At 31.9% G+C, this 23,446-nt stretch overlaps 1 protein-coding gene across 3 annotated transcripts in view; it reads right to left on the bottom strand.

Annotated features, from left to right (window-relative positions):
- LOC114327426 (peroxisomal membrane protein PEX14) overlaps positions 1-20,551 on the bottom strand; it is a 36,044-nt gene extending 15,493 nt beyond the window's left edge. For all 3 annotated transcript variants that reach the window (XM_028276043.2, XM_028276042.2, XM_028276044.2), the window contains exons 1-3: positions 20,362-20,551; positions 20,002-20,313; positions 6,929-7,155 (exon numbers count right to left, since the gene is read on the bottom strand). In XM_028276043.2, the coding sequence (XP_028131844.2) occupies positions 6,929-7,155; positions 20,002-20,313; positions 20,362-20,418 (596 nt within the window). In that variant the 5' untranslated portion in view covers positions 20,419-20,551. The remainder of the gene's footprint in view (positions 1-6,928; positions 7,156-20,001; positions 20,314-20,361) is intronic.
- Between the last annotated feature and the right edge of the window lie 2,895 nt (positions 20,552-23,446).

The following is a 23,446-nucleotide window of genomic DNA, read 5'->3' as shown; positions in this document are numbered from 1 at the left end:
GTATAGTCGGCGGTAGCACGATTGGACATCTCCAACATTATCAGTGCGTATGCGTTTCCTTTTAGGCTCAAAACTTCTTGCCATCATATTATTCCAGTATTTTTCAAAAGTCATCTCTCTCTTTTTGTTAATTACATCTTTAAATTCGTTATTTTTTTTACACAGAAACCAATCTCGTTTATCTTGCATTGCAATACGTTAAATAAATTATCTGAGAATGTAAATATTTCTAAAAAAAAAAGCAAAGTTAAAAAAACTCCAAAAATCCTCTCTAACTATTTATGGTTTCTGTATCCCACTTTTCACATTTTCGCCATTCTCCAAAACCCTAATACATATATATTTATATAAATATCCACTATTTATAATATAAATAATTCTATATATATTTTAACTATTTAGAATGGGAAATAAGCCACAATATTATTAAAAAATGATTTTTATTAACGTTTCGACGCCCAAATCGGGTGCCGTTGTCAAAATACTAGGTATTTTGACAACGGCACCCGATTTGGGCGTCGAAACGTTAATAAAAATCATTTTTTAATAATATTGTGGCTTATTTCCCATTCTAAATAGTTAAAGTTGTAAAAATGCCACAAGAAAATAGCTTCAGAACAACTATATATATTTATTTATATAAATAATTAAATAAAATCAAACTTCATAAGTCCACAAAATCAGTCAACGAAGCCCGTCATTGTCAAATGCTGGTAAATCCCATTTAAATTCACGAAAACAGCTCCTTATATGCAGCTGAAAAAATTGCTTATAAAGTGATTTTGCGGTGATTTTTACATAGGCTGAGGAGAAGCAAATTTGAAATCAGATTATCTGCCGACATGACTCCGAATACCAACGTAGAAATACGATCATGGCATATGGATCCGCGTACGGAACGAAACCTAGAATATGCAGCATGCAGCGCTGCTTACGAGTATTTCATTGCTTTGTTATTTACTGTATGACAAAAACAGAGTAAAATACGTTTGTCTTTTCTTATTACTTACTGCTTGTATTACATAATTAAATATTCTCGTATGCAACTTAAACTCCTGCTTATGTGTTTGTTCAATTTTTTTTAAATAATCTCAGCAGTTACTCAGTTGGTACGGTATTACCTACGGAAACCAAGGGAAGCAATGCTTCCCTTGCTTCCATGGACCGCACGCCTCTATTGGAGAGGCTGGTGTTATCGAAGAATGATGACAGTATCATGAACACAACATGTAACAAACACGGAAACATTAAGAATGATGAAAAAGAAAAATAAATACTCAACATTATGAAGGAAAGAAAAATGAGCTACTTTGGTCACATACTAAGAAATGAAAAAAAAAGAGTTGGTGCGATTGGTTATACAAAGGAAAGTGGAAGGAAAAACAGGACCGGAGAGATGATGCACATCCTGGTTGAAAAATTTAAAGCAATGGAGTGGAAAAACAACAATAGAACAAACTTCTGAACGGCTACAGACAGAGTAAAATGGACCATGATGATCGCTAATGTTCTTAAAGGATGAGGCGCACGAAGAAGAACAGTTGATAGAGAAGAAGGACAGATAGAAGAAGTTAGGTTTGTAAAGTCGAGAACACTGGTGCTACACACGGTTCTTAGAATTTACTACGGTTGCCCAGATCGACTAACCAATGAATATTAAGGGTGCGATTACGTCACCAGTGTACTGTAATTTGAATCGTAATATGATTTTTTTCGAATCCTGAGAAAACTAATAAGTATTTTAGAAAAATTTAAACGCAGAATGAAAGATTACATTATTACCGAGGGCGGACAGCCCCTTGGAATAAACAAGCAGTTTCTTTTGAATGAAATATTTGAAATTAAATATCACACTTCTCTTTTATTTTCAGCCCTGTAACTTATTAAAATAAACATTATAGAAGTTTTCAAGGACTTTCGGCTCTAGGTAACAATGTAGTCTTTCATTCTGCGTTTAAATTTTTCAAATATATTAGTTTTCTCAGGATTCGAAAAAAATGAATACATTTAAAACACATTGAGAATTTTGACGTGCGTCAAAATTTTGCATTTTGCTCCTTCCCCTTAATCGGTTTTTATATGTCTTTGACGTATGGAAAATAATCAAGATAGTTAAGAAATAAAGATGTTTAGTGGATTATAATACCTAATTATGGAAAACTGTTGATATTTATCCATACAATATTTACGGAAATCTAGGACTTCAATCTCTATTCTACACTGAAAATTTGTCGATGAATTTCCATTAATACTGGATTAACTATTGAATGTTGTCGAGACGGCTAAAACCCACGAAGGGTTGTAACGCCACGGAGTAAGTAATGGGCCATTCCACGAACATACGCCTGTTTTGGATTACTTCGACAACGAATATTTTAGTGTGCAACATAAGAAGTACGAAAGTAAATGGCGCTAATAATTATTCCAATAAACATCAATGTAATTTGCAATTTACTTTCGTTCTTCTTATTTTGCACAGTAAAATATTCGTTGTCGAAGTAATCCAAAACAGGCGTATGTTCGTGGAATAGGGTTTAAGTAAGTAACTATTGAATACATACTATCCTTAGAGGTCAGCTAGGATTATGTGAATTAGAATTACTTGTAGAATTTATTGTAAGAATTTAAATAATAGGTACCTAATAAATTTGGCCACACTACAGCCTGTACCTGGCATTCTAAAATATCATCAACATTATTATTAGATACGTTAATACATAATGGGATTTTAACCTTTTCTACCTTATAAATATATATTCTTATTTAAACTCCTACAATAGGTACCATGTATAACTTTCATGAATAATTCAAAATAAGTTTTTACGGGAAACAACACCAAAATTACAAATACAAAAATTAAAGTAAACTAGGATATACCGGGTGGTGAATTGGAAAACGGGCCATAGGAAACTCAATGTAAAATTCTAAACTGTTGAATTCCTGATTCCCTAATTATTTTACATCAAAATACGTTAGAAACTATTTGTAGAGGATTGAAATCTGTATTGAAAACAACTGTTAAAATTGTGCTACGAATTAAAATATTCCAAAATTTTGTAAAAATATAATACATTTTTCAGTTTTTCAGCCCAAAATTAGGCCACACACAGTGCAATAATGTGTCACAATAAAGTTATTATTTTCACATTTTTGAACTGTCAATATTTTTATTTTATCATCAAAAGCAATACAGTTGAAAGATACCCTCAGCTGCGGAGAAAGTATTAATAATAAAGATTTTTTATTCAGTCAATTGTGTGAGCACTGTCAGTTAAATAGTAACGTGTAGCCTAACTTTTACACACATACCTACTGTGGCAAATGTATTATATTTTTCAAAATTTTGGAATGCGTTTAAATCGTAGAACAATTTTAACTTTTGATTTTAATACAGATTTCAATTCTCTACAAATATTCTTTCATGACTTTTGATGTAAAATAATTAGGGAAGCAAGAATTCAACAGTTTAGAATTTTACATTGAGTTTCCTATGGCCCGTTTTACGATTCATCACCCGGTATAAGATAAAATGTGTATTATTTGTCTTATTATTTAATAATATAACATACGAAGAATATAGGGAAGCAATTTTAAAATTAAAAAATGGCAAGGCTGCAGGACACGATAATATTAAGGATGAGCTAATTAAATATATGGAAGGAGCAGGATTACAGTTACTATGGAAAATCATAAGGAGCTGCTGGCATACCGGATGCATACCTACAGACTGGACTCTTGCCACTATTCTACCATTACACAAAAAAGGTGATAAACATAAGTGTTCTAACTACAGGGGAATATCATTGTTGGTAGTTGCTAGTAAAATCTACGAAATAATACTAGAGAAAAAGCTGCGAGAAAATATCGAGGCCACACTGGATGACAGCCAATGCGGCTTTAGGCCAGGGCGAGGTACAACCGATCTCATATTCACGGTGAGACAGTTATCAGAAAAAGCCCTACAACATAACAGTAAGTTGTTTCTATGTTTTGTGGACTTGGAAAAAGCATTTGATCGGGCGCCACGTAACAAGATCTGGGAAATATTAAACCGTAGAAATGTGAAACCGAAGTTAATCCAAGCAATAAAGAGTATATATAAATATATATAATATATAATAAAGCCTTTAAGAAATTTGGGATGAAAATAAATATTGAAAAAACAGAAGCTTTAGTAATATCGAAAACTCAAGAAAATATAAATGTAAAGCTGAATAATGAGACCATTACACAAGTAGAGGACTTCAAGTATTTAGGATCAACAATGAATGGACAAGGAAATATAGAACCAGAAATAAACAGCAGGGTAATGAGTGCAACAAAATTGTACTATGCGCTAAATAAAAAGGTGTCGCGCCTCCGGTTTCTATAAATAACACTCCACTACCAGTCAATACCGCCGTAAAATACCTGGGAGTTCATTTAGATAGTAAACTTAATTGGGGCACCCACATCTGGAAGAAACGTCTTCAACTCGGCCTAATCTACAGGAAAATGTATTGGTACATGAGTAGGAAATCAAATCTTAGCCTGGAGAACAAAATTATGATTTATAAATGTATTTTAAAACCGGTGTGGCTATATGCAGCACAAATATGGGGAACAGCAAGTAATACCAACATTCAAAAACTTCAAAGGTTCCAATCAAAAATGTTGCGCCAGATCTGCAATGCCCCTTGGTATGTTACGAACCAGAGATTGCACCACGACCTACAGCTACCAACAGTTAGCGAAGCAATATCTGCTGTAAATTCTAGATATAAGACCAGACTATCCTGCCATCCAAATCCACTCGCCACGGACCTGCTCAACATTTCTCATGAAAGACGATTAAAAAGACCTGACCCTTTGACTCTCTAGTACATCTGGACATCAGAGCAACAACAGAGTGCAGTGTCATAGTGCAGTGAAATAATCATGTTTTAGTTTTAGTGATTTTTTAAACTTCTTTCGTATTTTTATTCACGTTCCTTAGACTTTTAATAATCATATTTTTATTGTCTGAACTGTCCACTATACTAAATTTTATCTATGTATTATGTTCCAAGTAATTGTTATGTCTTATTTTAAAATTATAATGTTATATGTCTTACTGGGTGCTCGCCACTGGGCGGCTTCAATCTGTGTTATTTTTCAATAATTATATGTATTGCTTATTGTTTGTGATTAGACAGATTGCAATAAACGTTGGATGTTAAAAAAAAATGCGCTAAATAAAAGTTTTATTAGGAAGAAAGAAGTAAGCCTGAAAACAAAAATGAAAATGTTCCAAACTGTATACGAGCCGGTGCTACTCTACGGTAGTGAAACGTGGAAAATGAATGACAACATCCGTAGTAAAATTCAAGCATGCGAAATGCGATATTTACGTGCGGTATCCGGGGTGACCAGACGTGATCGTATAAGAAATGAAGACATACGTGAAAGGTGCGGTATTGGAAGGACCTTAGACAGACTTGAAACGAAACAGTTATCGTGGTTCGGACATATGACGAGAATGGGTGAAGGTAGAACTGTAAAGAGGGTATGGAAAGCGGCATCCGACAACAAACGAAGAAGAGGCAGGCCAGCAAGAACGTGGAACGCAGATATTGGAAAGGCTTGCGTAAAAAGGAATATTGGGTGGAGAGAAGCAGAAAGACTAGCTACTGACCGAAAGGCATGGAGACGTCTGATTTCTCCACTTACCTCGACACCGTAAGGTACAAGAGGACGGCTTAAGTAAGTAAAGTAAGTAAGTATTTAATAATAACACAAATACTACACATATATACACAATAACACACATTCAATGATCGAAAATCATTTAAAAATATGGGATTCTGCATTCTTGTGTAGTATGTCTAAGAACCGTGGGTGCTACACATAGAACTAATGCCTTCGAAGAGACTCCAGAGAAAAATTTTCTTCTTCTTCTTCTTTTGTAGACATTGTCTGTCTGTTATTGTCTCCAGTATGTTGTCATCGTTTTCGTGGTCTTCTCACTGATAGTCTTCCTATTGGGGAACCGTCTCTCGCCGTTCTTACTACTCTATTTGTTGCCATTCGGCTTATGTGGTCGTTCCATTCTACTCTTCTGTTTTTTACCCAGTTATTAATGTTGTCCACCTTGCATCTCCGTCGTATATCTGCACTTCTAGCTATATCCCATTCTAACACTGCCTTGGGTAATTGCGGGGTTGATCGAGTAGCTCTGCGGTTACCACAGCTGGTCCCAAGCCCGGAGAAAATGTGGAGGGTGATTGGCAAGGTTAGCAACCTACCAATCGTAAAAGCGAATATTGCTCAAAGAAACAGTGTGAAGCCTCGGAACCGGATTGATAATATGAAGACGACCACGGCAAGAAATAAGGACACGAGAAAAACCTCCAAAACCCAGATAAGAATAACCACCTGGAACATCAGATCAAAGGAAAAGGCCAATCAAAATTAGGCGATTATATACTAATCTACAATGGTGTAGCAAAAGAAAACAGGGCCAAAGAGGGTGTATGTAGCCTTACTAATACCCCAAAGATACCAAAATAACATCAAAGAGTGTCAATACGTATCAGAAAGGATTGTCGCAGTAAAAATAAGCATGGAGAAGGAAGACCTAAACATCATATGAGTATACCACCCAGAAAATAATAAGCACCAAACAACAAGGGAAATATTTTATGATCAATTGCAACAAGTTTGTAGATCAAGTTAGGGGAAAGTTGATAATACTGGGGGATTTTAACATTCGAATAGGCAACCAAGTAATACCCGGAATTAAGTAAAAACACAATGAGAATATAAAAAAAAAACGAAGAAAATTTTATAACAAATAATGAATGGAACAAGAAGAAAAGATAGCTCAGTCAGTGTAGACGTGTGGAAGAGACCAAAACCGACCAAAAGTTATAGAGTGAGGACGTACGTATGTATCTAGTGTATATCTTACCTGCCTAATAGAAGCCCTTTAACACTGGCAATCTCAGACTTTAATTCTACGAGTTGTCTATTAGTTTGACTTTCGTTACTGCTGCTAATCTTATCAACTTCTACTTTTACACTCTGCAGATCTTCTTTCAGTTCATTAACGGAAGTTTTGATATTTCCGTCTAGTTCGTCAATGGTATCTTCGATGGATTTTTTCTTTTTGCCAAATAAGAATGGAGCTATATATCTCTAAAATAAATTAATAAACTGTCGTCATTAAAACAGAAAAATTTATCATTGCATACTACATAAATAATATTTTACGATTTAAATGATTTTTTTATGCAAAATGATTATACTACAATAGTAGGTACCAGATTATCCGTGCTCCAGGGACTGGTCGTGGCACGGATAATTGAAAAGCACAGATAATCGGAACATTTACTTCTCATAATATATATACATAATGTACACACACACATATCTACCTATTATAAAAAGATAACAGAAAAGATAAATCTCATAAATTTAAACTCGCTTATTAATTGCATAAAACGATACATAACAGAAAAAACAGTATTTTTAGGTAGCTGTGCTTTAAAAAATTAGTCACTTAAGCCTGTGTTAAAAGTCTTCGATTTTTTTAATTTCCTGACGTATTCTGCGCAAGTTCAAAATATCGACAAGGTCCGAAGGTTATCGTTGCTCAAGATAGTCTAGCAGTTTCTTCAGCCTCCTGTAGAGCAATCTGCAGAGAGTTAGACGATCTGCAGCTTCAATACAAAATTTTCATTTTGCAATACACGGACCGCTCATGCAGTTCATGTGCGGTCGCAGCCAAAAATGCAGTTTGCTTGCAGTCGAGTTTGGCCGTGCTGCTGGTATTACACAGCTGTTCGACACGTCCCACACGCACCGCATGGAGCAGTCTGCTCCGACTGCAAACGGCGTCTTTTTTCTCGAGCATTCCGATGAGATCATTCATTCATCGTTGTACCAAGATACAGTATACTATTACTATACCTGCTTTCAATAAAAATGACCAATTCATTAAAACATGACACAGACATCCTAAAGTAATAAAAAAACTTTTTATTATCTCTGAGCTGAGGATACCAAGTATGTAATATTCCATTCTGCTCTATAGATTGCAATCTAGCGTGCACCCAGGTTCTACGACGTTTTCTACGCCTTCGTTTACGTAATAACAAAATGAGAAGTAGTCTCTCTTCGTCTGAATCCATGTTGCAACTGATTTAATAGAGCTCAACTGCTCTATGCAATCCGTCTATGGAGGCCCTTAAAGTTACCCTTTTGATCGATACCGTCTTATTATTTTATTAATGTTGACTTTCATTTTCGGATTAATTAGTTTGAAAGGTTCTTTGATTTGCAAGTGTTCTTGAAAAATATTCGCTTGCTTAGCACACGTTGGCCCAGAGATTGCTACTCCTCGAATCTTTTCTGCAGAACACACTTGGTGGGAAAGTGCCTAATCGAGTTGAAAATTTGATCCTTTCAACGATTTCCGTGCACATATGTTTTTAAAAGAGTCAGGCTGAGATATGTTGTGTCTATCTATGTGTCTAAGATATCTAGTTTTTGTTCAATCGTTAAAACATTTCTATGCGTTAATACTGGTTATTGGTATTTTGGAAAAACGTGTTAATAATAAAGCAGACTAGCAACCCTTCTCTACCGCGTAACTAAATCTCTTACATTCAGCGTAAAGGTCGGTACACATATGCGAGCCGAACTGTTTGCGAACTGCTTGCATACAGTTCGTTGAAAATATAGTATTTACAGCGAACTCATCGCAAACTCATCACGATCCATAGAAAGCGACGAACCAACCTGTGCGAGGTTTATGTACATGATTCATATAATTTTTGATTTTATATCAAAGTCACCTTCTAAAATGTAAATAAAGACACTAATTATTTGTTTATCAACTATAAAATAAAAATTGATTACATTGTGTTTCTCATGTTTCGTATCTCCAGGAACAAGTCATTCACACAATCTAGATTCGACGACACGAACAGACAATATCGCTGCGTACGCAGTCCAAATTGACCTGCGAATATCCTTTATACTCGTCCCAAAAAACGATAGGCCGTGATTCATGACGAGTGACGAACGAACAGCTCGCAAGCGGCTCGTCCCACCGTACAAATTATATTAATATAGCGTTCGCAACAGTTCGGCTCACATATGTGTACCGACCTTTACATGCAGCGACAGATGACAAGCGAATGGTTTCCAGAGATTCACCGAGCACTGTTGCTATCGATATTGGTATATTTATTGTAAACAAAAGAGAAAATTCTCTTTTAGATCGGAATAAAGAATCCTTGGTACCAATCTATTGTCTGAGTTTCTTACAATTTATACAGCAAACAGACCGATAAATAGCGGACAATGGAGAATCTACATTTGCATTCGTCACCTGTTCGTTTATCTAAATAAAAATTTAACAGAATTCTGCATTCTTAGTACTCAAATATGAATAAAATAAAAAATAAGGAAAGGCAGCCTTTGTTTTAATTCGATTCAGGGGCCCAACCCATCAGTGATTGTAAAATTTAAATGATTCAAATTGATTAAAAAATTCAGAACGTTTTCGGTCTAATCAGAAAATCATCAGTGAGAACGTTTTATAAGTAATTAGTGAAACTAGCCATAAAGTAAGATCTGATAAGTCTTAGATTACATATTGAAAATATTTAATTACATTGACAGTATATGTAACTATACAACATAGACAAGAGGATTTCACTTTAAGGAAGCATACAGATCCCTGCTCGAACCATCGAACCAAGGTTAGGTATTTAACCTCTGTTGGGAGATATCATTTGAAGAGAATAAATTATCAAATAATGTCCAAAATATCATAAATTAATCAGAAACAGAGACAAGATTCATACGTAAGATAGAAATTTTTATCTAACAAGTTGTTTTATTAATTATGTGAACTGGTATATACTATTACTCACAATGTCGGTGTTTTTACATGCCCATTAACTAAAATGGCGTTATTTTAACATTTTTGTGTCGTTATCAAAACATAGATAACTTTTTTAGTATCATTTAATTTAGTTTTAAAATGTGAGGTCATAGACTCCGCGTAGTGAAAGATAAAAGGGTTAACACCTTAGAAAAATTATACATTTCGTGATATAGTGTGGATTATATGTATAAGTTGTAGAACTGGTTGATAAGCTATATGATATTTTGTATTTCTATATATGTGTGTGTTATCGCTTGGGTGTACTGAATTATAAATATGAATACACGCACATACACAATTTTTATTTATTTTTCATTAATTTTTCTTTAGTCTAATTATCAATTAGGCAAGTTCTTTTCCTTAGTTCTTTTTTGTGGTTTTTACTTCTATTTTAATCCTTAGATCTTGGTCTTTGAAACTAGTTATAGTTGTTAAATTTTATCTTTGATCAAACGTCATCACTCATTTTCAAACAAGTTAAATCAAAACATTAATTGAAACTTACTTCAATGTGTAATATCATTACTACGTACTGTGTAGTAATGTATTGATATTACACAATGTGTACAATGTGTAATATCAATATAATATGTAATTAGGAAATGGCTATTATCGGTGGACGTAAGTTATATTGTACATTTATATTTAACTGTGTTATTAAATGTTTAACACAATATAACTTTATAAAATAAACACAATATAAGTTACAAATTCCACTAAAAACAACAAATGCGCTAATGTCACTGTCATTGAATATGATAAACGTCAAAATTCATAGTAAATAAGGTATATATCAAAGCCATGCCGCATTGTTTATCCTCGTTTAACTTACTGTGGCTTCTATGGACAAGCAGCTTAATTGTACGATACTAGTTTATGTGAGTAAAAAAAGACCTAGTATAAAAAGTAATTCGTGAATAATTTCATGCATGAGAAAAGATAGACTGGAAGAACTATATTGCTTTTTTTTAATTCGTTTGTGTCTATTGTGTCAATTGCTAGGCCTGTCATTACGATTGTTCTGAAGATATTTCCTTGTGGCATTTTTATAATTAACTATTTAGATAGGAAATAAGCCACAATTAAATTGAAAAAAAAATTATTAACGTTTCGACGACCAAATCGCGTGTCGTTGTCAAAATTCAAATACTACTAAATTAAACAAAAATGTTGTTGCTTAGTAAAAAATTCTTCTAATAATTTATTTAATCTGACTCATTTATATCGGCAATTCAGGCATATATTATACATTTTAAAGTAGAAGACTTTAAAATGATATTGCCAATATTTATGTCATTACGATATTGTTTTCTCTTTTTTGTTTCAAATTTCTTGGTTTTCTTTCGTAGTTTTTCTGTAGTATTAGGTTTTCTTGTTTTGGCATTGAATTATGTCAGTGTCTGATGGGTGATGGTTCGAAAATTATGATCCTATTGTTTATATCTTTGCCGTAAATGCCGGTCAACTTTGATCGGTTGTATCTCAGGAACCACTCATCACAATTAAACGTTTTTTCTTTTAAAATAAGCGTCCTGTCGCTTTTTTTCCAATACCGTTTACATGATTTAATTTAATTTAATATTTCCCGAGATATTCTATTTGTTTATAAGCCAAAAAATTGTTTATAATTTTAAAATATTCCTGAGGCCGCTTAAATAGTCCAATTTGAATTCTGTAAAGTACATTCGATAGGTACAGTGTCTTTTTATACAAAAATCATAGTTATTCTTATTTATCATAATTATTGTGGTTATTATAGCGACCGTAAATTTTTAATTAACAATTCAATTGTTGCTAAACTGTTCATTCAATTTCCATCGGCTTCTGGAATTATAATCTATACTAAAATAGCTTTTATATTACCAAGTTGTTTAATTATTGATCAACAATTACTTATCTAAAATTTTAGTTGAAAATTAAAGATTTTGTTGGAAAAACCCGCATTTTCCAGGGAAAATTTTCGTCGAAGTAAATCGGTAAAAACACGTCTCTATGCAGAATTTAATTACCGTGAATTTTTATTTGGATGTTTTTGGTGTAAAGTCAAAATCTTTGGAGTTATACAGTAAAAATTGAAAAAAACAGGATTTTCGGGCGCCATTTTGTTTATAAAAAAAGTAGCACACTATCTGCGGACTTTGCATACCTATATTATTAATATATACAATCATAAGATTCGATTCCAGAAATAAAATTGCTGGTAAATAACTTTTCCTTGTATTTTGCTAATTATCCCAGAGTATTATCAAGTTATCATATGTATATGCTTAACTTCAAATTGTAGTCGCCAAAAATGTCAGGTGATGAAGCTAGGTGTTGCGTCAGTCATGCACGGAGAGAATAGCCTAATCAAATAAAATCAAAATGTAATTCCGTACAGGTTGGAGCAAATTTTATATCAAAGTTTAGGAGAAAACAATAGCTATTTGTATAACAAGGGAGGAAAGTGCTACTTTTCTTCCCGACAATGAAGTTTACTGCCCGACGTGTAGCGGAGGGCAGTAATCATTCAAGGGAGGAAAAGGCACTTTACTCCCATGTGATACATATGGTTTTTCCACCTCCCTCAAATAACAGTCATTTTTTCATTTTTTACTTAATTTATTTATGTAACTAAACAACAAAATTTATTACAACTAAAACTAACAAGTAGGTACAAAGTAACTGTCAACTGTCAAATATAAGTCAAATTATTAATGTAAACATTGTTAAATCAGAATAACAATTTACTGTTTTTTACCATTCTGTAAAATACAGAGTGTTTTTAAATCAACGTTAAAATGTATAGATACTTACGTAATAGAAAATAGATATTGTACAGGGCGTCAATAAGTTATATTTCATGAATGAAATACCATGACGTCACTTTTACTTTTCCTCCCTACGGAGGAAATAGTATATTACATACCTAGCGGGAAAGTACTCTATTTCAGCCGAGCGGCAAGGTAGTTTACCGAGGTGCGAAGCACCGAGGTGCAACAGGAGATGACCCTAAGAAAAGTTTGAAATCTCTTACAAAATTCATGAAAAAGCAGATAGGAGGTATCGTCACATCACCGACGATATCTCAACCGGTTTTAAAGCAATAAATAAATCAGTCAGTTTGTAAGAAAAAATTCAACACCCCGTATCTCGGAAACGAAACATTTGCGGACATAGGATTATAAAGCAAACTGTCATTATTATTTAATGCATTATCACCTTAAAGTGTGTCGCACTTATTCAGAAACAATCTGTACTGATGAAGAACATGGCTAGTTGTTAAAGTACCTAACTTCATAAACTTCAACATAAGCGAATGAATAAAAAAACAGGATATTAATAAAACCTTAGGCTATAGTTATATTTTAATTTCGGTATTTTATAAATGCTAGAATATTCCACAGGGTGTTGCGAACTTTGAGAATGAAACACAGTTTGATTCATACACCCGGTATACAATGAAAATTTACCTGGTTAGCAACAATATTATTACAGCAATATTGTTAAAGAATAAGGCTATAACATATTAAAAAATTACTTAAATCGGACAACAGGTTTAAGAGATATGAGACATCAAAAATGACCCATTTCTTGGGGTGCCCGTTTTCTTTGACGCCCAGTGTATATAGAGTGAACCATTTAAAAAAATATATGTTTGATATACCACGCAGTTATTGATCACCCTATAGAAATGGACATATTTTCCAAGCCTGGAAAATATCATGCCTACATTTTGTCTAAATAACTTTTTTCGATATTCTATACCATAATGGAATTATCGACCGATCCTGCACTAAAAACTCACCCTATATGTAAATTTGAATGTAAATGAACCAGAAAAAAATGTGTTCTCAAATAAACAATGCACTTGATCCAAGACAAATAAAAAAGAATGTGTGTGTACTTTGTACGCACGTAAGAAGTTATACCTCTATTATATGATTTAAACGAAATTAATATACTTTTTATTTATATTTTATTTAAATATTAAACTAATTTATACTTACTACTTCTCAAACATTTTTATTAAAACAGTGCCAAAAATTAAAATAATAAAAGAATAAAACACACACAAACACATTAAAAATGCCACAAATGATTTCTGAACATTAATTGTCAGAAATTTTTTTTAACTAAATACGTATTTTCTGAAAATAAAATTATATAATAAATATACTTACAATCATAAAATGTATAAAAAAAAATAAAAGTTTTTATTGGGATTCGAACCAGCTATCAGCGCGGTTGGTATATTGGGGTTCATTCGCCTTAAACGCTTCGCCACGGAGGCAATGTGTCATTATGTGCGAAGATCGACTAACTAAACGGATTAAGCTTTTGACATTTTTGAATTAAATTAAATTATTTTGATTTTGAATTGAAATGATTTAGAATTGAAAAAATACAACAAAACATAGAGTAAGAAAACAATATATTAGGTGAACATTGATAGAAATTTTGATGGTAATCAAATTATGTAAATAAAAGTATTACATACTATGTATTTTGGTAGGTTCAAATAGGTAGGTACCTATGATACATTTACAATTATTACGTACCTGTTGCTTTTAAAAACTATTTAAATGTCACTACAATTATAAACTTTTTTGTTTCTGTCCTCACAACAATAAAACTAATATATTATACATTTGTTTACCTTCATATTGAACAATTATTTATTATTGACAGATCATTTCAACACCCAATCAGAGCCCGTATAACGACTAATACCATACTGTCGGTGTGCGCATGCGCGCAGATCAATATAAATTCACACCCAATCTCAATCGCGCCTAAAGAAGTATAACTTCAATAATATATTTTTAGAGTTTTAGAAACATTTTGTTGTTTAAACACCAACGACTATTAGTCTAGTCAAATAAAATTACAGTACATATAAACCAAAATGTAATTCCATACAGGTTGGAACCGAATATCGAAACAGAATATCGTATATGAAAGCGAATATCAAAAGAGTATTTCAAAATTTTTAATCCCCGCAACGTTATTAGAAAAACAAGTTATAAACAAATTACAACAATTTTCAAACTCAATTTTGCCGGGGAGTTTAATTGAAACTTTGATTTCCCACTGTATTTATCGAAAATATACATAAAAACAAAAAACATAAGATTTATACAGAATGTATACTCTATCGATCGGCAACAACCGCGTTTTTGCAGTGTTTACTTCAACTTTGCAGAAAAAAATCGTAGAAGCCTTCATAAAAACACGAATTACTGCAGCAGTTAAAAAAGTAACTTGTTTGCAAAAATTAATTATTTAACAAATGGTTCACAATATTTCAACTAGAAGGATGCAAGTGCATATTGAAACATAATTTTTAATTCTGAATAACTTTTTATAATAACAAATTTTAATATTGTGAAAAATAAAGGTACTTTACTCTTCAGCGAAATTAATATTTTTTGACATTCCTCGTATAAAATTGACAGAATTTAATATCTTATAATTGTATCTTAGTTGTCAGACTATGCAGAACGTTTTATAAAGAATAACTTTTTTTCTTAAAATTAATAATAACGGAGCTATCATAAATAAAAATGATGTTGGGTGTCCGTGATTTGAGGAAAATTTTCAAAAAAAAAAATTTCAATTAGAAGAGTGTAAATGTAGCTTGTAACATAATTTTTAATTACAAACAACTTTTCTCAATGACAATTTTCGATATTGTGAAATATAAAGGCACTTTACTCTTGAGCGAAATTCATATTTTTTGACATACCTTGTATACTGTTGATAAAATTTGATATCTGATGATTGCGTCTTAGGTTTTAGACTATGCAGAGCACTTTATAAAGAATAAATTTTTTTCGTAAAATTGATAGTAAAAAAGTTTCCCATATGGTTCCAAGTTTTGCAGACACGCTGTATGAAGGATAATCATTGGTTTCCTATTAATATTATTGATGTTACAAACTGTATGGATTTCTTAGGTAAAACTGATTAAACAAATTATCCTGTTATTTGTTGATACATTTATTAACTAATTGCATATTTGTAACATAAAAAGTATATTCAAATAAAAAAAGAACCAAAGTTCATCAATAACATGCAGATACATATAGAAAATTGTAGCAGTCTGCATTTGATTTTTCATTTTTTGAATACATAGATTTAGAGACGCACCTCCACTCACTCTGACTAGTATTCATTTGAGCCTTATGTGCAATCATGAGTGAATGTGTAATATTTTTCACAATTTATATACAAAACCTTGGAATTTTTAATTTAAAATGGTGCCAATTATGTATTCTTAATTGTTATAAACAAATTAACTATAATTTAAATTTTAAATTATTTAATTGTCATAGAACAACATTTTTTCAATGTTTGTTAATGGTTTTTTTAATATTCTCAATTTTTGTAAAGTATAAATAGCTAGTTTTTGTTAATGTGCAACAGATACTGCATAATATACATATACAATACACAAGGTAAAGTTAAAATGTTAAACATTCTAAAGAAGTTTCTACAGTCTGCTCTATAACCAACCTCTGAGATAATGTGAACAGACTTTCTTTGTTGTATAAACACTTTATCAATATGACAAGAGTGACCCCAGGAGAAAACAGCATAAGTTAGATGAGAATGAAAGTTACTATGATAAGCTGTTAAAGTAGTTTCTCTGGAAGTCACTTGTACAAGACTCCTGAAAAAGAAAAATTGTCAGGAAAGTTTTTTCAATTAATTAACTACATGTTGTTCCCTGGTTAATCCTGCATTCAATTGTACCCCCAGAAACTTCGCCTCGGTTGCACATTGGGGTAGAACAATATGACCAATATCAGTATTATTTCTTAAAGTGAAATTAACAGTTTGTGGTTTGGAGTTTTAGAGTTTCAATTGAATAAGTTTTTTTGAGATTTCACACTGGTTGAAGTGAACATACTGATCATGATTTGACAGATATGAATCAATTAGTTGAATAGCATCACTATAAAAATTATAAGATGGAAGATTTCTTAGCAGATTACTATGTGCGACGCAATCGAAAGCCTTAGCGAGATCTAGACATATTATGCAAGAGTATCAAGATATTTTTCAAACCCTTCCAAAATGGAAATCAAATATTTGATTGTAGATTAACATTTTACTCTCACATTGACCTTACTGTTTCGAAGGCATTTAAGATGTTGGGTTTTGTATTAGGTTCATCAAAAGATTTGTCAATTCACACAATAAAAATCTTATATTGCAGTATCGTGAGATCAATTATTGAATATGGTTCTATTGTCTGGTCACCTAGTTATGCATATCAAATCCTAAATATTGAAAAGGTTCAAAACAATTTTTGTTACGTTTTGCAGCTTTTAAGATGGGTTTAACAGTTAGAAATTATACTTATGACAATATTTATTTTATTTATTTATTTATTATATTAATGAGATTAAATTTACAAACTCTTGGAACGCAGAAGAGTCATGTTGGATATTTGTTATCTTCGCAAAATTATCTCTGGTGTTATTAACTCCGAAGAATTGTTAAGTCTTGTATACTTTAATATACCTGCTAGATTGACACGAAATCCACAAATATTCAAGGAACAACAGCATGCTACAAATTATGGTCAATATGCACCAATTAGTAGATTGACCCTGCATGGAAACAAGTTTAGTCATCTAATAGATCTGTTTGGTTCTTCAATTTCCTCTCTATTAAACAAGAATTCGGGCATCTTGAATTTTGAATTCAAAAAAATTAAATAGATAGATTTAACTGTTATAATTGATTCAGTTGTTTTCATCATTTGAAAATAGTTTATATTCTTTTTATTTTTATGTTAGTGTTTTATAGTTGTAGTTTTACGTGTATCTAAATTTTATATTTTCATTATTATGACGAAAGCTCTGTTTTATTGTATTTTGTATGTATTGGGTTTATCCCGTTAATAAATAAATAAAAAAAATGTTGATAGTGAAATCTAAAGCAATTTCAAGTGATATCTAAATTGCAAATAAAATGTTGCTAGTGAAAGCTAAAGATGTTTTATTTCTCAGAATCCATACTGGTTTATGGTAACTAGTTTATTAGATTCAAAATGTAAATTAATTTGAATTTTTTTTAATTCGTAAACTTTTGATAAGATAGGCAACAAAGAAATGGGTTGATAATTGTGGTAATCATTAATAGGCCCTTTATTCTTAACACCTTGGCTGCGTTACGAGACAGATAGACCTCATATTACACTAACGGTTGGCTGTGTCAACTGTGTCATAATTCAATGTCGCATAGGTTCACTTTTGGACATATATGCCTCATAACGCACTCAACGCAAGTTTATAAATATCTCTAACTGCAGTCGAGGTGTTAAACAGAGGTATTACCTTTGCAGTTTTGAAAACTTTAAAGTTAAGTATTGTATAAGATATTGATTGATTTATCAAAGTTGTTAGAGGCTGGACAATTATATGTTTAATGGTTTTAGTAATTTTTATCAGGATCTTTGCTTTCATTTTTTTTTTGTTTCTGAAATAGCTAAATCAACATCACTAAAGTTTACTCGCTGAAAACTGAAACATGGGATATTTTTCTGTGGTATAAACTTCTCAAGTGAGAAACCTCAAGTTCATTTATTAATCTTTCAGGAGTCAATCTGAAGTGATTATTAAAACTACCTGCCTGAGCTTTAGTATCGTTAGTGACATTACTTTTATGTACAGTCGGAAAAATGAAAGAATACCCATGAATGATCACATCAATCAAATATTTTGTATTTGCTATCTTTTTCTATGACAAACATTTGTTATTTATAGAAAAAGACAGCAAATACAAAATAAGTGATTGATGTGATTGTTCATGGGTATTCATTTCATTTTTCCAACTGTATGTTACCATTAATAAGTTTCCACATAGTTTGTTGTGAGTTACAAGAATTTTTATTGAATATTGAATAGAGTGAATCTGATAGTGATCCATTTGAAAACATGTCTAATAAAGATCCTGAGAAGCAATCGGAAGGGAATTCCAAAGAAAACAGTATAAAAGAAACTAAAGAAAAATGAAATAATCACTATCAAAAATACAATATAAAGGTAATCTGTTGGCAAAAGACTGATATTATTAATGTTATCTAGTAAACCTGAGGATACCCTGAACTTCTGCAATACAGACAAGAAAAAGAGATCAAAAATAAAGGAAGAATCAGTAGAATACATTTTTAAACAAGACTACAAAGAAACTAAAAAAAGGGTGGATTATAGCGACCAAGTTTAACTATAGTTACTTAAGTGGTATTGTAAAGTAGTCTTTGGACTAATTTTTGAAGCTACAATAATCAACAGCTGGATTGTCTATAGTCTATAATAAAACAAACACTGAAAAAAGATAGCAATGCTAACATTTCTTGAACAGTTAGCATTACAACTTTCAAATCAAAATGAGTGAATTTCTAAAACCAATTTATCAAAACGAAAACATTGTCTGAAAAGATTGAGAAGACTCTGGTAGAAAAAGTAGACGAAAATGTGTTGATTGTTACGAGAAGACTATAAAAAGTACGGAAGCTGACAACAAGATTACCAAAGTAAACACTAAATACTTTACTGAATGTCAGAGTCTGGTATTATGGCTGCCAGAAATGGATTTAAATGTTTACTATCAGATGGCAAATATTACATTCAATGTAATTTCAAATATAGTCCGTCCGCTATAACTTTTCCCATGTGGTACGATTCATTTTCAATCAAATTCAGTCAAAACAGTAAGTGAAACGTACGCCGATGTGTGTAGTATATAGTGTACAGTATACAAAATGTATATACACATCGACATTCGTTTCAATTTATGTTTTGACTTAATTTGATTAAAAATGAATCGTACCGTATGGGAAAAGTTATAGCAGACGGACTATAGAAAGTCATAGAATCTATTTATTTATAGATATTTTTATGAAACCCATAGGTCTGGTATTGTCCGAACAGTAGGTAGTGTTACAGGACACAGAGATCTGGTAACCATAAGTAAAATAGTTACTGACAAATTTCATGTCGTTGTGAAAGTGTTAAAGAATTGTTATCACTTCTTTACTGCTCTTATTAACCAATAAACTATGATAAAAGTATGTATATTAGTTTTCTTACCTCGTAAAACTTGTGAATTACATATGCAACAATACTAAATAAAGCAATGTTATGCACCACCTCCCTAATCCTATCAAACAGTGTCAGTTGCATTGGTTGGCCATACATAGGATATCTACTTATTGCACTAGGTTGCGGTAACGGGGGAGGAAGACGGTTCTGTCGTTCATGTAGAACATAAGCCCCTGCTTTCTCGCAAGCTAACTGTATTTCTCGGTCAGTCAGACCCTTCCTCTGTAGAAACTTCTGTTTTTGAGCAAGGGGTGTATTTACTACATTAGGATTTTCTAGAAACTTTATAGCTGTCTGGACCTTGAACAGAGACTGTAAAAAAGGGAAATTAAGTTAAAAACAACTTACCATATCCTCCCTAACCGCCGAAGTTTCAGCTGGTACGTCTACCGCAGTGGAAGCCATTGTTGCACTAATGTATTTTAAAGACCCGTAGTCCCTTTTTCAAAGTCCAATTTTTAGTTAATAAAGTTGATATGAGTTGATAAGTTTTTTATTCAAGACATTCCGATTGACAGAAAAACAGTGACACGAAGTTAGCAATAAAATAAATGACCTAAACATCATTCAGACAAGAACGGAGTTATACAGGTACTGGACAATGTAAAACGAAAAGTGCATAAAAGAAAAATATCAAAACTTTAAATTGCCCAAGACATTCCTTTAATATGAGTTTAATATTGTTGATGTAAATTTAATCAGATATACCTCTTTAAAATTGAATATATTAGATAGGCCCTCTATGTGACAGCTGCTAGGTGTTGCCATGTCCAATACACGGTCTGTTCAAATCAAGATGGCTATGTTTAATCAAGTGCTTGTTTGATAACTCAAAAGTTTTTTAACATTACTTATTTTAAAGTTGTATATTGTAAATTTATACATAACCAAAGAATACATATCTCCCAAGAACCGACACAAACGGATTATCTATGAACTAAATTTTTATGCGCATGTGCCAGATCGGCCATTTCTCAATTTGTATGAATAGCAAATAATTTTGGTGACATTTGTCTTGTACAGGATCGGCGTTTGTTGTCACAGTTGTTTGTTTGGCTTGGCTTGGCGTTAGTATTTTGTTTTTGTATCCGTTTGTAGCTCATAATATTTTGTATAGACTTATTTTCTATATATATTTTCTTATATAGCCTACAACTATTAATTGTTATTTTCCAACATTTATACAATTTAATTCTTTTTGAAATATCTTGATTATGTGAATTAATTATTTTAAGCTTTTTCACGAACTATAAACTATCCTATAAAAAATTAATTTTGTATTTATTGGGATTTCACAAAGAATTTGAATCTAAAATATCATACAAATTCTCTAACCTTTCTTTGACCTCTACTGTACCAAATGCATCTGCAGGAAGAGCACAAAGTCATATTTTATATGTGTTCATTCCACAAGCCACGTGCTGTGTTTAAAAAGTTCAGAATCCAATACTCACAAAAACTTCCATAAAGTACTTTTATCAGCAAACCTAAATTAAATTTAATAAATTATGTTTCATTAAATTGTTTCTGTAGTTTGTATAAAACAATAACTTAGGTCAAATATATAAAACAATTTATGACTGACTACTTGAAATTCAGGATTTTCAGGAGTAACATTATATAATTTAGCTAATTCAAAAAGTTTGATCCAATATCACTTGAAATTGTTTCAACATTCAAGTTAATGCTTGATAATTGACAATACACTCTTCATAATAGGTTTACATTCTCTTGATTATACTTGCGTTCCAACAAAAAAAGCTAAAGGCTGCTTTCATATGGAATATAAGCTTCTGACCATAATGATCAAAACGTTTCCATATATATATATATATATATATATATATATATATATATATATATATATATATATATATATATATATATATATATATATATATATATATATATATATATATATATATATTAATTAATATATTAATTAAAAAAATTACTTTTTCTCTTTTCTCGATTGCTTATTAGTTTTTGTTGTATACTATATATATATATATATTTTTTCAGTTATTATATCTTTATATTTATAGAAATAAAATAGTACAATACTTATTGGTTTTTATTTATTTACCCCGATATTCGACTTTAAAGAATGTACTGGCTGGTTTTGGCTGGAATGTACGGAATGTTTTGGCTGGTTTCCAAGACAATAAAAATTGAAAATATTGACATTCGATTTTAACATACAGTTTCTTGTTGTTGATCACGAACATTTGTCATCCAAAAAGAATTGGATTCCGTGACGGTTACAACGGCTGTTATTTTTCTATTATTTTACGAAATAACGAATATAATGAATTAGGAAATACCTCGACAAACAAGTAATTGGTCCTAGGTTTTCACCCAAAGTAATCGAAAGTAGAACTGGAAGTCGATATTGGAACTCTTCGTGTAACTTTGCGTCGATTGATCTACGATTTTACTAATTTTGTCATCTTGTTTTACATTCATATCATATTTTGAGTGACTTTAAAGCAGTACCTACGGTTGTAACTCTGAAACCGAAGTCCGATGTCAAATTTCTCATCTTTAATACCATCCATGGGTTATAAGCTTTCATTCGACATCTCATTTGTCGTTCTATCTGTATTAGTAACTGAGGAGTTGTATTCGCGGTCGGACGGACAGACAGTCATGAAACCAGAAGTATATATTTATTCTCGTCTTGCGGATGCGCGTCGAATAATATATCACTTGTGCTATTGCGGTGACTAAAAGAGTACTTCCGGTCGCATTTCTAAAACCGGAAGTCCTAGGTCAAATTTCCCACCTTTAGTACCATCCATGTATTATGAGCTTTCATTGGACACCTCATTTGTGATTCTACCTGGTATAGTGACGGAGGAGTTACATTTCCGGTCGGACGGACAGACAGTCTAGGTCAAATGTCTCACCTTGAGTACCATCCATGGATTATAAGCTTTCATTTGACACCTCATTTGTCATTCTACCTGGTATAGTGACTGAAGAAGTTATATTCGCGGTCGGACGGACAGACAGCCTATTAGGTCACACCAAGTCGTTCAAATTCTCACCAACTTGTTCACACTTTTTCAAAATTGGTGAAAGCAACAAATTATATTTTGTATCGTTGTATCAATATAAGCCAAAAAGAATAATTAGTGAATGTCACGCCACTATAATATATTTTATTATTGGTCTTTCAATGCTAAAATCAGGATAAAAAAGGTATTTTATCCATGGTTTTAATCAATATAATTCTCACCATTACTTTGTGATGTATTTGCAACCTTTTGTAAATCAAAAATAATTCCACCATATTAAGAATGTCAACAAAAGCCGGCCCTGCATGCAACCTTTCTCTCAGTGCAACTAAAATTTTATTGATACACGCCACACGCCAGAAATGTGCGAGACTTTTCTCAGTGTACTTGCGTGTACACTTGCCAACTCGATA

This window comes from Diabrotica virgifera, chromosome 2, assembly GCF_917563875.1.
Source record: "Diabrotica virgifera virgifera chromosome 2, PGI_DIABVI_V3a".
NCBI lineage: Eukaryota > Metazoa > Arthropoda > Insecta > Coleoptera > Chrysomelidae > Diabrotica > Diabrotica virgifera.
The sequence above is the reverse complement of the archived record's forward strand: the minus strand, read 5'-3'. Positions and strand labels throughout refer to the sequence as shown.